The sequence below is a fragment of the Xiphias gladius genome, chromosome 16 (assembly GCF_016859285.1).
Source record: "Xiphias gladius isolate SHS-SW01 ecotype Sanya breed wild chromosome 16, ASM1685928v1, whole genome shotgun sequence".
In the NCBI taxonomy this organism is placed as follows: domain Eukaryota; kingdom Metazoa; phylum Chordata; class Actinopteri; order Istiophoriformes; family Xiphiidae; genus Xiphias; species Xiphias gladius.
In genome coordinates this window covers 383043-397500 of record NC_053415.1, presented here as the reverse complement: position 1 = coordinate 397500, position 14458 = coordinate 383043, and the positions used below count along the sequence as shown (strand labels likewise).

Below are 14458 nucleotides of genomic sequence, written 5' to 3'. Positions count from 1 at the left end.
TTATTTTTCATGAGCTACTTGATCCAAATACTGGAGACTCTGGTTCAGAACTGTTTAGTTTATTGTCTATAAGCTTAAATTATACATCTGGTATGAGTGACAGTTTAACGGAGAATACAACTCCTGAAACTGGTGAGGTGATCAGCTAGAGAAATGCATCACTCTGTAATACACCATATCTGGAATTACAGAAATGGTAAATGGACTGCACTTATATAGCCCTTTTCTAGTTTTATCGACCAATCAAAGCACTTTACACTACTGCCACATCCACCCATTCACAAACACATTCAAACAGTGCTTTTCTATACAAACAGCGCTTCCTACACAAAAACACGCACGTGCGCGCGTGCACACACACGATACATCGGGGGCAATTTGAGGTTCAGTATCTTACCCAAGGGCACTTCGACATGCCGGGGATCAAACCACCGACCTTCTGGTTAGTGGACGACCCACTCTACCTCTTGAGCCACAGCCACCCCAAAAACACTAGAAGAACTACAGACCACTTGCAGTCATTCAGTGGTACTACAAAACAGAGGTTCTGCCCTCAGAAAGGATATTCGGCTGAGAGAAGTTTATGGTTATTAAGTTTCTGATGGAATTAACGGTAATCAATAAATTAACTTACACATTCACATACTCTAATTTTCACCGGCATATACTTCCACACTAGCAGCTGAGGTGGACAAAACAGTAGAGTAAAGCCAGGATTTTGGAAATTCCAGTATGCCCTGACGAGCCCAATACCAAACTTCAGGATCAGCTCAGGACACCTCTGTTACAGTGTTTACTAAAAATGAGGGCTATAATTACAGACTCAGGAAGGCAACATATTTATGACTGATACTCATCATGTTCACTCTTGCCTTATTTTCAGCCCTTTGTTCCTTGTAAATTACATGAAAATTCTGTTAAGTGATTCTGTCATGTCATGGAAATTTGAGTTTATCTAGCTAAAGTATCTCTTTTGTCCCTGTTTGTTTCCTCCAGCTCAACTGGACCTGCCACTGCTGAGAGTGACAACTTGTGGTAGAGATCTATGTGTGGACCTTCAGCCTCCCATGGAACACCGAAGGGAGCTCTATGAAAGTCTTAGTTACAAACTCAAGATCGAGAGCGACAGTGCACACAGAGCCCAGGTACTGTACATTGACTCACATAATACTGTTTTAATGACACTGATTTATCCACTTGTGCGTTCATGACTAACATGTTGTGCACATTCAAAAATAGCATTGCTTTAATAAATGCAACGGTCTGTCTGGATGTGGCTGTGTTGCTGCGATACAGGTGAGAAAATGCCATTTAGGAAGTCGAGTTCTAGTGGCACATCCATGAGTTTTTAAGGCTTATCAGACACCACATTGCTGAGCTTAAAAAAAACTGTCAACTGTGAGCTGTGTTATTTGGTGGTGCTATAACAAAATCTAATGAAATCAGGTAGTTAACTTTCAAATTTTACCCAATTAAATTTGAAAATTAGACTCTTCCCTGAAGCCCAGTGTTCACTCATTGCAAGATAAAATGCCTGTGTATATGTGGAAATGTGACATGAAAAGATCATGTAATGTATTTAAGGTAAGTTGGTATAATAGTGGTGTAAAGTGATGTTAGGTCCATAAGTATTTGGACAGTGACACAATTTTTCTCCCTTGAGATGCTTTGCCAGGCCTTTACTGCAGTCATCTTCAGTTGCTGCTTGTTTGTGGGTTTTTCTGCCCTCAGTTTTTTTCTTGAGTGAAAAGCATGCTCAATTGAGTTGAGGTAACTGACTTGGCCATTGAGGTATATTTGATTTTTTTGCCTTCAGAAGTTCTTGGGTTGCTTTCACAGTATGTTTTGGGTCATTATCCATCTGTACTGTGAGGCACAACATCCATGGTGTTCTTGACCTGGCTTAGATGTCGTGAAGGGTTTTTTCTTCACCAAGGATAAAATTCTGTGATCATCGACTTGTTGTCTTGCGTGGTCTTCCAAGGCCTTTTGGTGTTGCTGAGCTCATTCCTTATTTTTAGGAATTTACCAGGTTGTTTATTTGGCCATTGCTAAAGTTTTTTGCCAAATGTCTGATAGATTTATTTTGTTTCTTCAGCCTAATGATGGCCTCCTTCATTTGTATCGACACTTCTTTGGATCGCATATTGAAAGTTCCCATGAACAACTAACTAATGCAAATTCAACACTTGCAATCATCTCCTGACCTTTTATTTGCTTAATTTGTTATGAAATAACGAGGGAACAGGCCACGCCTGGCCATGAAACTGATCAATTGTCAATTGTCCTATTACTTTTGAGCCTCTGAAAAATGAAGGACTATGTATAGAAATGACTGCAATTCCTAAACGGTTAATGTGATATTTTTGTTAAATCCTTTGAAGTAGAACTGAAAGTCTGCACTTTAGTCCCGTCTTTATGGCTTCGTTTCAAATCCATTGTGGTGGTATACAAAGGAAAAGTTACGAAAATTGTGTCACTGTCCAAATACTTATGGACCGAACTGTATGATGAATGCAGTACATATACTACACCTATTGCATAAATTACCACAAAAGTATCAAACATGGCTTTCTGTGATTTAATCAATGGGAGTGATACTGTTTCTGTAGCGTTGTTTCCTTGGAATCTTGTGCTAATCTGATGTTGGTCTGGGGTCTCTGTGTGCTGTTTTTCAAGGACACCAAGTCTTTGAAAAGACAGATTTTGGAGGATCTGGCCCCTGGCAGACAGTACTGTGTCTCAGTCCGCATCTTTGATAGCCTGGAGTCCAAGGAGTCCAACTATAGCCAACCTGTATGTGCTTTTACCTCTGGCATCTACACTGCAGGTACAAGTCATGCCTTGCATACACACACAGGTGTTTCTAGTTACACTGGCTGATTAGGCTTCTAGTCACATGTCATAAACAGCTGATGGCAATAGTTCTCCATTGGGTGCCATTACATCATGGTTGAAGAAGAGGGCGTGACGCGATGACGAAATTTAAAGGGTAACAGTCAAACCTTAAATGATGGAAAACAGTGAAGAAAACGTGATGGAAATATGATATATGTGTTTGTTTAATGTCCACCTCATCATTAAACATTTTTGTGATTTTTTTTTTTTTTCAATTTTCCAACATTTTTTTTTTTTTAAGCAAGAAGTGATAATGTACAGAAAAACAGGTTGATGGAAATGCACTTAGTAAGCCAGATTGTTTAATAGCAGGACACTGCAACTGATGCACCTAAATGGAATGTAGCATTTATAAATTTTATAAATCTAATTTTACATTTTATGCTGTAACATGTAAAAATATCTGCAGTGAAAAAGGTTAATTTTCTACAATGGAGTATTAAGGACTATGTTAAGAAAAAATTGGGAATTTCAAGAATAGAGTCAAAAGTATTTTGAGAAATATAATACTATGAAAAAATGGTTGTAATATTTGAATATTAAAATCATAAAATCATGAGAAAAAAGTATTAAGAAGAAAGGTTGCTATATTTTGAGAACCAAATGTCTTACATTATGATTTGATTGGATATATCACATTACATGGACATGTTTTAGCATATTCTGCTGCAACAGTAGTACCATTATTGTTAGCCATCATTATCATTAAAAAATGCTATACAGGCGCAGGGTTTTTGAAATGAAACAGACTATGGGTTGACTTATTTTTGTCACCCAACAAGAGTTAGTTGAAGTTTTGTAAAGTTGCTGCAGTGTGTGTTGGTCAGCTGGTTTGCCAGTGCTGGTGTTAGGTTCTCCAAAAATACTTCACCTTTGTCTTGCGAAGCTCATTATCAAAAAGCTTGCCTTTTTTGAAGTCTGTGTGCAAAGTTTAGTTCGGCTTTTTTGTCCCATCGACATAAAATTAACTAACGTTATTTTTGGCATTTGTGAATTGATTCAGAATCATATGAGACAAGAATTCTTATGTGAATTGATTTTTTTTTTTTTTTTTTTTCACTCATCCATAGTCTGCAGGTTTCATCACCTGTGTCACCCCTCGCTTGGCAATTTGACTGAGCTTCCCTGTGTTAATCTGAATGGGCTATTAGCAACACACCAGCAGAGCATTAACATTCACACAGTGCACAGCATATTAATATGACAGTTGGTTGTAGCTGCTTTTCATTAATATCGTCTCAAGAGAGTCGTCAGCCCTTCTGTGCTTTAATCATTTTCCAGTCATTTTCATTTCTGGGTTCAGGTATCTGGAGGATACCAAGTCTTTGTTGCGGTTCATTCACTGCTTCAGAACACATTCAGTTAAACATTCATACATCATGCAATTGGTTTTGTTATAAATTCTCTGAAAATAAGGTACTCATTAGTGAAACCTATAACCAGGTCATCTATATCCTTCCTGTATTTTTTTCCCCAAAAAATATCAACTTTTGTCAACTTTATTTTTCAAAATCTGTTGTGACCCCCTCTCCCCTCTGCAGACAAGTGGATCTCAGCTGTGTTCTGTTTGTTGGTGATGTTCGGTGTGGTAATCGGGGGCCTGCTGGTCTTCACTGGTTTCATCTGTCTGAAAAGGAGGCCACAACCACTGGTCCTGGTAAGTTAAAGTTACATTTAACTGTTGTGTAGAAAGTAGTATGTTGTAGTTAAGTACAAGCAGTATTAATGGTAGTACTTCTTGGAAGGTGGTAGGGCTGCTCCCTCTAAGTTGAAAACGTTTTTCAAATTCAAAAATTTATTTTTATTGTTTTATCTTTTAAGGTATATGAGAAATTAGTCAGCAGTCATCATTGGAAAATGATGGCCACATTTCGGAAATAAACAAAATATTATAAATATGCTCAGGCCTTAAATAAGCAATAGATTTAAAGATGTCCTTTTCGATCACTGCATTCATCATGAAGTTAATTGAGGATCTAGGTGAAAACTGTTGTGGAACCACTGTAAACAGCTACTTTCAATGGAAAGTTGCTAAAGCCTGCCGGAAAAGTCGCTAAGTGATGCTAAATGAGGTAATACTTTAATTAGCATATTCCTGACATCACTGCGTCGTGTTCGATTTGCGTTTGCAAAGTTGCCAGATTTGTCGCCGGATTTGTCGCTTGCTTTTTGGAAAAAAAAAAAAAGTTGCTAAAGGGGTCTGAAAAGTCGGTCAATCTAGCTAATAATGCGCTAAGTTGGCATCTGACTGTTGTTTTAAGATACACTTGAAAAACTATGAACCTGTCCTTTAAAGGCCTTGCACACTGAAGTTGGTTGAGGCTTTGCTTGAAATTAGATGAAGTCACCAAATTCATGTAGCAATATGAACGATAAAGGTACTGTATGTGTTATCCCACCCTAACAGGTGCAAAACTAACAGTAAGGGAAATGTCAGTGTCATACAGTCCTGAGAAGAGTTCTTATTATTCAAATTGAAAGTCAAATTGAAAACACATGTGGGTTAACCATAAGTGTGTAGAGACATTAAAAAAAGGATGTATTTGCCTGGAGGATGATGAAGCATGAACAATGAAGTCCCCCTCCACTCAAAAATGTGTTTCAATTAGTGTTACTTAACTTGAATGTTTGGGCTTCTCTTTGCAGATGAATATGGAAACCCATATTCATCTGCTGAAGGAGAGAAGTTTCAATTCAATTTTTAGTTCAAAGGGGCTTTATTGGTGAGGGAAAAAGATGTTTACATTGCCAAAGCAAGTGGGAAATAAAAAACAAAAAATTAACAGAAGAATTCTGATTTTGCTGTTAGAAATATGTGGTGTGGTCCAAAAGTATATACATATACCTTATACTTTATATATGTATATGAATAAGTAAGAAATAACTTAAGATAAAATAGAAAAATGTAGACTTGCAGTTAAAAAATATAAATACAAATAAGTAAAAAAATATATATATAAACCCTGCAACATTTTTTAAAATAAATGAATGTATATATTATATATATTCTAAATTTCTCTTACTGTGAAAAGCTAAGCAAGTAAAAGATGAACTGTTTTCCAAAAGGCATAAAGTTAAAGATTAAACATTTCTTTTATATTTTAAGCAAGATCACTTTTTTATTTCCATCTTTTACAGTCTCAAAACTAACCAAAAGTGAAACAAAATTTTGGGCAACTGCATGGTCAGTACCTAGTAACAACTCCTTTGGCAAGTATCACAGCTTGTAAATGTTTTTTGTTGCAGCTAAGTCTTTCAGTTCTTGTTTGAGGAATTTTCTCCCATTCTTTCTGCAAAAGGCTTCTAGTTCTTTGAGACTATCGAGCCATCTTGCATGCACTGCTCTTTTGAGATCTATCTACAGGTCTTCAATGTTGTTTACGTCGGGGGACTGTGAGGGCTGTGGCAAAACTATCAGCTTGCACCTCTTGAGGTAGTCCATTGTCGATCTTAGGTGTGTTTAGGGTCATTATCCTGTTGTAGAAGCCAGCTTCTTTTCATCTGAAGTTTTTTTTACAGACAGTGTAATGTTTGCTCCCAGAATTTGCTGGTATATTACTTGAATCTGTTCTTCCCTCTACCAGTGAAATGTTCCCTTGCCACTGGCTGCTATACAAGCCTAAATGGGTATGATCCACCCCCATGTTTAACAGTTGGAGAAGTGTTTTTTTCTTGAAATTTTGCAACTTTTTTTCTTCAAACATACCTTTGCTTCTTTGTATACCTTACCATACCATACCTTTGTAGAACTGTGCACCACCACTCCAGAGTGTGCTAAATTTTCCTGAAAGTCTTTTGCAGTCAAACAGGGGTTTTGATTTGCCTTTCTATCAATTCTATCAGCAGTTCTCTAGAAAAGTTGACTTCAACTTGACATCCACCATTCCTGTAAACTTACATTTCTTAATTACGTTATGAATTGAGGAAACTGCTACGTGAAAAATCATCTTCTTATAGCCTTCTCATGCTTTGTAGGCATAAGTTATTTTAATTTTCAGAGTGCTAGGCAGCTGCTTAGAGGAATCCATGGCTGTTGATTGTTGGGACAAGATTTGAGGAGTCAGAGTATTTATGTTTGGAATTTGTATCACCTGGCCTTTCCTAACAATGATTGTGATGAAGCCATAGCCCTAGAAAGCTACTTAAGGTCTGAGACCTTTTGTAAAAGTTATCTGAGCGCTCAAATCTCTTCTGTATGATGCTCCTTTACCTTTTTTCACTGTAGAATTGTACAAACAATTATTCTTCTCTATTGGACCAAAGAGATTGGACAAGTGGTTTACCCATAAATCTCCATTTTCGATAGGTAGGTCCTCATGTTTTTGTTTGTTTAGAGTGTTCCAATTTTCCCAGAAGAGGTTTTTACTGTTTTAATGTTTCACCATAGTGAAGATGTATGTTCTGGTTGTCTGGGTCTTTATGTTTTTGGTTTAGTATAGAATAAATTAGAAAAGAATAAACTTTATTGTCAAGCCGAGACAAAAAAAAAAATCTATTATGAAGTCAAGCTCGCAGGCCCAGCCACCCAAAATCAAACTTCCAGTGAGCATAGAGAAACTTTCCACTCTTGCCAGGTGAATGTGAAAACAAACTCTGCACACACATCACTTTGCACAGTGAAGCTCAAACATCCAACCATAGGAACAAGGAGATAAACACATCCCTGAGTTGAGGGGGCCCTTAGTATGCTGTAGTGTTTGACTACATTAATTTCATTTGGAATAAATGAGTCCTTGTTGTTCTTTTTCTTTGCCATGGGTATCCTATAGCATTGCCTAACTGAAACTCAGGGTGGAGGGGGTGTATTTTTTCATTGATGATTGTCAAAGCTTTCCTGTGTACAGCTGTGCTATAGAGGTCATCTAAGAGCTTTTGCTGACAGCCTACCAACTTCCCTTGCTCTCTATCAGGCTGACATACACCTTTTTAAAAACTTCCAAGACTGACCCCAAATCCCTTCAGTCTCTTCATTTAAAACAGTTTCTTACTGGTTTTCTAACATATAAAATCAACATTGTCTGTGAAACTCAGTTTGTCCTCTATGTGTGTTCCCAGATACTTAAAACAGTTGACAGTTTCCGCAGTTTCGTCACACAGCATCAGTGATGAGAGTGGGTCTGTTTTGATAGGTTCCTTAATTGCTTTCTGAAGCTTTTATATTAATTGTCAAACTGTTTATCGCTGTTAGTTTTTTTTTGGCGTTCTAATTTCCTTTTAGGGTTTGATAAAGAATCTGATGGTCAAATACATCATTAAGGTTTTCTACTGCCCTATTTACATCTTCACTGTTGTATTGAAAGGTTTTTTCCAGAAACAAGGATGCTAAGAGTGACTGGACTTTTTGGTAGGCTTACACACTAACTTCTTTCCATGTTTAGCTTTTTTTAATAGTATGTAGTTTAGTTGGTTTTGATACTTCATGATTCTGTGATGATCTGTTTAGGTGGACTGTGGTTTTGCAGGAGTGTTAGTGGGCTGACAGTGAGTACTCTGAGAGACACCAGGCTGAGGTCAGTGAAGTAATCCCAGAGATGAGCTGTAGGTGTACCTACCATAGGAATCCCCTCAAAGCCTACCTTTGACTATGTACAGGCCCAGCGAGCAACAGAGCTATAGAGGCTGTGACCCATGTTTGTTGGTTGCTTTGTCATAGTTTGTCAGGGGGGTATATTGGAGAGGGGATGTTTCCACCTCCTGGTAGGTTTTTATCTCCCTTTGTGCTGAGAGTGTCAGGTTCCTGTCCTGTCATGTCCTGGCATTGAGGTCCTCACAGACTACAATGTGGCCATGAGACTGGAAATGGTAAATGTCCTCCAGGACAGAGAACATGTAGTCCCTAATATATGGGGATTCGATTAGGGGATATGTAGGTAGCAAACAGCAGGATGTTTTCTTGGTTGAGGTAAGTTCCTTATATATTTCTAACTAGATGTAAAAAGTTCCTGTTTTGATTAGCTTAATGGAGTGGGTTAGTTCTGATATTGCACTATATTAACATGCCTCTCAAGTTTCTTCCCTGTTTGATCCCTGTTTGCTTAACAGATGGTACCATCAGCTCTCTGTAATTAAGAGGGCAGCAGGTGGGACCATCTCCTTTGTACCACTTCTCCTATAGGACCAAACTCCAGCTTCACTATAAAGCCATTTCTCAGTGTATGTTTGTTTGAGTTTTCAAGTTTCCACATCACACTTGTGTAACAACTGGCTTCCAAACTAGCTCTGATGTCACAATATCATCATGTACAACCACATCTTAAACTGAGATTTATGGTGAGCACAGAGAAACAAACTACTCTTGTAATGTTCAATAACCAACACAAAAGATCTATAGCCAGTTGTGTGGGAAAAAAAACACATTTTGTTACAATGCCTGCAGAATCGGAAATTATAAGGTCTCTGCAGAAGTCTTAATTGTCAGGGAAAACAAGGAAATATTTTTTTTTAATTTTTATGTATTTCAGAAATTTAGGAATTGCACCAAATAGAAAAAGTACGAAAATATATTCATGTGCTGTCTACATATTCATGCAAGTTAAGAGTTTCTATGGTTTTTTAGATCTTTGTCCTCTCCAATATTTTAAGTAGAATCATCGGTAAGTGTGATGTGGAGTTGACTCAAAATAAATAAATTCCTAAATAATGTGGAACACCGCAATCAAATCTGGACAATAGATGGGATTGTAAAATCTAAACTCATCAAAACAGTAATTTAAAGTAATTCAACGTAATCAGTTTGACGTGTTACCATTATTGGTTAATTTGTTAACCATACAATAAATTAATTTTGGTTTGACTGCAAGCAGCTCACACTTAACTTTTTCCGAGCAGAGTAACAGGAAAAAACAACAGATTGAAACATACTTGAGCAACACACACACACGCGCACACACACACACACACACACACAATACATGTTTAAAAAATAACTCGAGTGAAATGTGCCGTGGTTGTGGTTGATCTGTGATGTCAGAAAAAAAAGACAGACAGCTGCAGGCAACCTCACTTTCTCTTCTGCAAAATGAGGGCATATGTACTTAGGTTGTCCTCTTAGATAAGGTGTCACTGAACTGCCAGTGGCAGTGTAGAGGTTTGATGATCAAAAAATGATAGGGCCTTGGCAAAAAGGCCTTTCGGAGTCAAAAAATGTTAGTCAAAAAATCAGTGTTTGAGCACTTTTTATGTGTGTTATTGTGTTGTCATTTTATTTTTTGGTTAGTGTCCGTCATGTGCCACAGTAGATGGTTTGTGACTGGCTGGCTGGTTGACTGCTTTTAGCCCAGTTTAACAATCCTGGTCAAAATTATTTCCACCCCTGATTTTGAAGTACATAACTCAGTATATCTTCAGAAATAAATGCAAATGAACCAATTTTGTATAACCTGAATATTTCAATAAAATGTCCAAGGTTACTGAACAAAACAAAAAAAAAAAAAAACTTGCATAATAGTGAAAAAATTATGGGCACCCTTCACTAATATTTGGTTGCAGAACCTTTGGCAACAATGAAAGCCTCTAAATGTTTTTCTGACCCATCTAGAAGCTTCTTGCACCTGTCTACTGGTAGTTTCTGCAACTCCTCGATTGCTATGTGTTCAAGCACTTTTAAGATTGCAGGAGTCCTTTTTGCAATGGCAGATTTCAGCTATCTCCAAAGGTTTTCAATGGGATTTAGGTCAGGACTCATTGCTGGCCAGTTTAAAAAAGTTCGTCTTGTCCTTTTTATCCATTCTTTTGTGCTGCTTGATTTGGGCTTTGGCTTATTGTCCGGCTGAAAGACCCAATACCTTAACCCAAAACCTAGTTTTCTGACACTGGGTAACACATTTTCGCTCTAAAATGCCTTGGTAATCTTCTGATTTCGTCATTCCTTTGATACATGCAGTGCCTCATTGATGAACAGCATTCCCAAAGAGCTCAACTTTGGTTTTATCTGTCCATAGAACATTATCCCAGAAAGACTATTGCTTATCTATGAAAGTTTTTGCCTTTTTTTGCCTTTCTTTCAATAGTGGGCCTTTGCCCATGGAGCAGTACTTGGTTTATTGTGCAGCATAGGTAGTATAGGTATCAGCCTGAGGCTCTTTAGATGTCTTTTGTGGTGTTTTTTCCACAATCCGCATCATCTTTCACAGATCTCTCTCATCGAGTGTCTTCTTAGCACCATGTCCCGGAAGCATCTTAACAGTTTTATGACTGTGAAACTTTTTGATAACATTATGAACTGTTGAAACAGGGATTTCAAGATCTTTGGCGATTGCCTTGTAGCCTTTGAAATTGTTATGTTTTTTGATAATAGAATTCCTGATGCTCTCAGACAGTTCTCTTGTCTTCGCCCTTGTGAAAAAAAAAATGGAAACAATCAGTCCCTTTTATGCAGTAAAACCATCATTCATTGGTTAATTAAGGTCAGGTGAATACTGAAAACTAAGCACAGGTGAGTCTTATTTGTTTTTTATTTTGTTTCAGGAACTAATTTAAAGTCATCAAAATGGTGCCAATACTTGTGTCCGGGGTACATCAATTTTCTGTTCAATTTTGGTTGGAGAATGATTTTATTTACTTAACCTTGAACCAACCACTCCTTAAATTAGTGCAAAACAGACAACAAGGTGTAATTAAGGTTAGCATGTTGATGCCATGCCATGGAATGGGATAAACTACTGCCTTCAGGAGGAGTCAAATCCTCCTGCCTTTAAGGCAGAGGTTTAACTATGGCTACTAAGATAGTATTTCTTTACATAATTGTGGGTATCTCAATATTTTTTATTATTATTATCATTGATATTTGCATCTTGAACTACAGTTTGTCATACAACCATTGTCTTTTCTGATGTAATTTCTTTTTCAGGTGTTTATAATACCTTCTACCTTGTCTTCCATTTTTTTGTCTTCCTAAAAAAAAAGTTTATATTGCATTTTGTAGTTTTTAAGCTTTGGTCATGTAATATTTATTAATGATAGACATTAAATGTCTATATCTGCAGGATTTTATGCATTGCACTGCTGCTTCACGATTAGCTGATTTGATAACTGCATGAATAAGCAGGTGTACATGTGTTGCTAATTAAGTGCTAGTATAAATGGTCTAGTGTTTAAATGGTACTTAGCACTTTGTGACAAGGCAAGTTATTTTTACACAATATTCTGTTCACATGAGCTGTGTAAAAAGTGGGACAAAGATGGTTTATGAAAATGATTATAATTAATTGCAACAGCATTTTTTTTAATAATTCATCTGTATTAAGATGAGTTATAACTACTGTGGCACTAAATGTGAGATAATGGGTTTAACATTTTCTAAGATCAAACCATTTTGAGTTGGCAATCACCAACAGCCTTTGAAGCCCATGAGTTCATATCAGTTTTTGCTTTATTTTCTTACAGCATGCTGTGATATAAGAACTGTTATGGATGTGGGCGTCAGTTACAGTTAACCTTTTATTATTTGTGGTGAGGGGGATTTTAACATGCTTTTCTATTAAATAGGGTGCAGTTTCATGTTAGATTTTTAGTTGCCTAAAGTCGACCAAAGTGACAATGAGATATAGAGGGGGTTTCCCCTCATACCTGACTTGTATGTGGCTAATGGAGGGGACATGAGGCTATTGGGTTCTCACCCACAGTTTATTTTCCAAAACACAGTTGAGCACCAGTTTGTGAAATCTCACTTCCTTCAGTATGATTCAGTAACATTTTCACTGTTGGGAAAGACGTTGCTTGATAGCATATGGAAAAAACAGCTTCATTTTTGTTAAATGTCAGAACACACGCATACATACACATACATGTGTACAGCTGTCAATATAATGATAAGTTCAGGTCAAGCTCTGATGACAACCAAGCATTTTTTCTGCTGAAAAGCCTTTGAACAAGACCCTGAATCCATACCAGCTGCGTTAAAGTAATTTGTTAAATAAAAATTATGAACATTTTCAGTTTCCAGCTTTTGGGATGCAACTTATCTGTGCTGTATCATTACTAACTGTATCGAGACAAAATGAGCAACTGGAAAATAACACATTTGTCTCAGAGACAAATATTCATCAAAGGTTCTCTATTTTTGTCCTCATAATTTTAGAGGTTACATGCTGAAAAATAATTGACAGATTATTCCATGGTAGTAATGGTAATACGTATCGATAACTGGCTCAGTTATTACATTGCAACATATTGATATGGTAACATGCTGCAATGGGTGTAACGTTGACTATACAATATAATATTACTGACAGTTCTAATCATGACATTCTTGTTATTCTTTGGCTGATTAAGTGAAATTTATACAATGCATTCAGAAAGTATTCAGACTCTTTGACTTTTTTCACATTTTGTTATGTTGCAGTCTTATGCTAAAAATTGTTTAAAACAAGTTTTTCCCTCATCAGATATACTCAGTACCCCATAATGACAAAGCCAAAACAGAATTTAAAAAAATTTTGAAAATTAATTAAAAAGGAAAAACCTAAATATACACAAGTATTCAGACCCTTTCCTCAATACTTAGGTTGGATGTGGATCAGCAGTGGACAACTATTTTCAGGTCTCTCAAGAGATGTTCGATTTGGTTCAGGTTAGGACACTGGCTGGGCTACTCAAGGACATTCACAGAGGTTGTCCCTAAGCCACTACTACTTTGTCTTGGCTGTGTGCTGAGAGTCGTTGTCCTGTTGGAAGGTCAACCTTTGGCCTAGTCTGAGGTCCTATACACTGTGGACCAGGTTTTTGTTAAGGATATCTCTTTAGTCAATCTGTTCAGCTTTCTCTTAACCCTGGGAAGTCTCCCTGTCCATGCAGCTGCCCCCCACAGTGTGATTCTTCCACCACCACACCACTGTTGAGAATGCCGTCTGGTTTCCTCCTGACATGAATTTCTAGAATTGAGGCCAAACAGTTCAATCTTGGTTTCAACAGACCAGAGAATCTTGTTTCTCACAGTCTGAGAGTTATTTAGGTGCTTTTTTTTGCAAACTACAAGCAGGCTTTCAGGTGTTTTTCAATGAGAATATCCTTCTGTCTTGCCACTCTGCCATAAAGACTAGATTGGTGGAGTACAGCAGTGATGGTTGTTCTTCTGGAAGTTTCTCCCATCTCCACACAGGCTCTCTGGAGCTCAAGATGATCAATAGAAATGGGAGGCACCTGAGCTGTTGTAGCAAAGGGTCTGAATACTTATGTCAATGTGATATTTCAGCTTTTCCTTTTTAATTAATTGTCAAAAATTTCTAAATTCTGTTTTTGCTTTTGTATTATGGGATATTGAGTGTAGATTGATGAGGGATAGAAAAAAATTTAAACGATTTTAGCATAAGGCTGCAACATAACAAAATGTGAAACAGTGAAGTTGTGTGAATACTTTCTGAATTAACTGTACTCCTTCCAAACTGCATGTTGGATGGTCGGAGAGCATAGGAACCCAAATCACACACCTTTCCAACACAGGAAGTTGTTGTTGTTGTTGTGGGACTTGGGATGCTCGAAAACTCATGAAACCTGTCATACATGTCAAAAGTGGCACAAATTAATATGTGATGTGAGTCTCAGGTTTGGGTGTGGCAAAATG

At 37.2% G+C, this 14458-nt stretch overlaps 1 protein-coding gene across 5 annotated transcripts in view; it reads left to right on the top strand.

The window, feature by feature from the left end:
* crfb2 (cytokine receptor family member b2) overlaps positions 1-14458 on the top strand; it is a 46665-nt gene that overhangs the window by 8392 nt on the left and 23815 nt on the right. For all 5 annotated transcript variants that reach the window (XM_040147941.1, XM_040147940.1, XM_040147942.1 and 2 more), the window contains 3 exons: positions 997-1145; positions 2680-2830; positions 4440-4555. In XM_040147941.1, coding sequence (XP_040003875.1) covers positions 997-1145; positions 2680-2830; positions 4440-4555 — 416 coding nt within the window. The remainder of the gene's footprint in view (positions 1-996; positions 1146-2679; positions 2831-4439; positions 4556-14458) is intronic.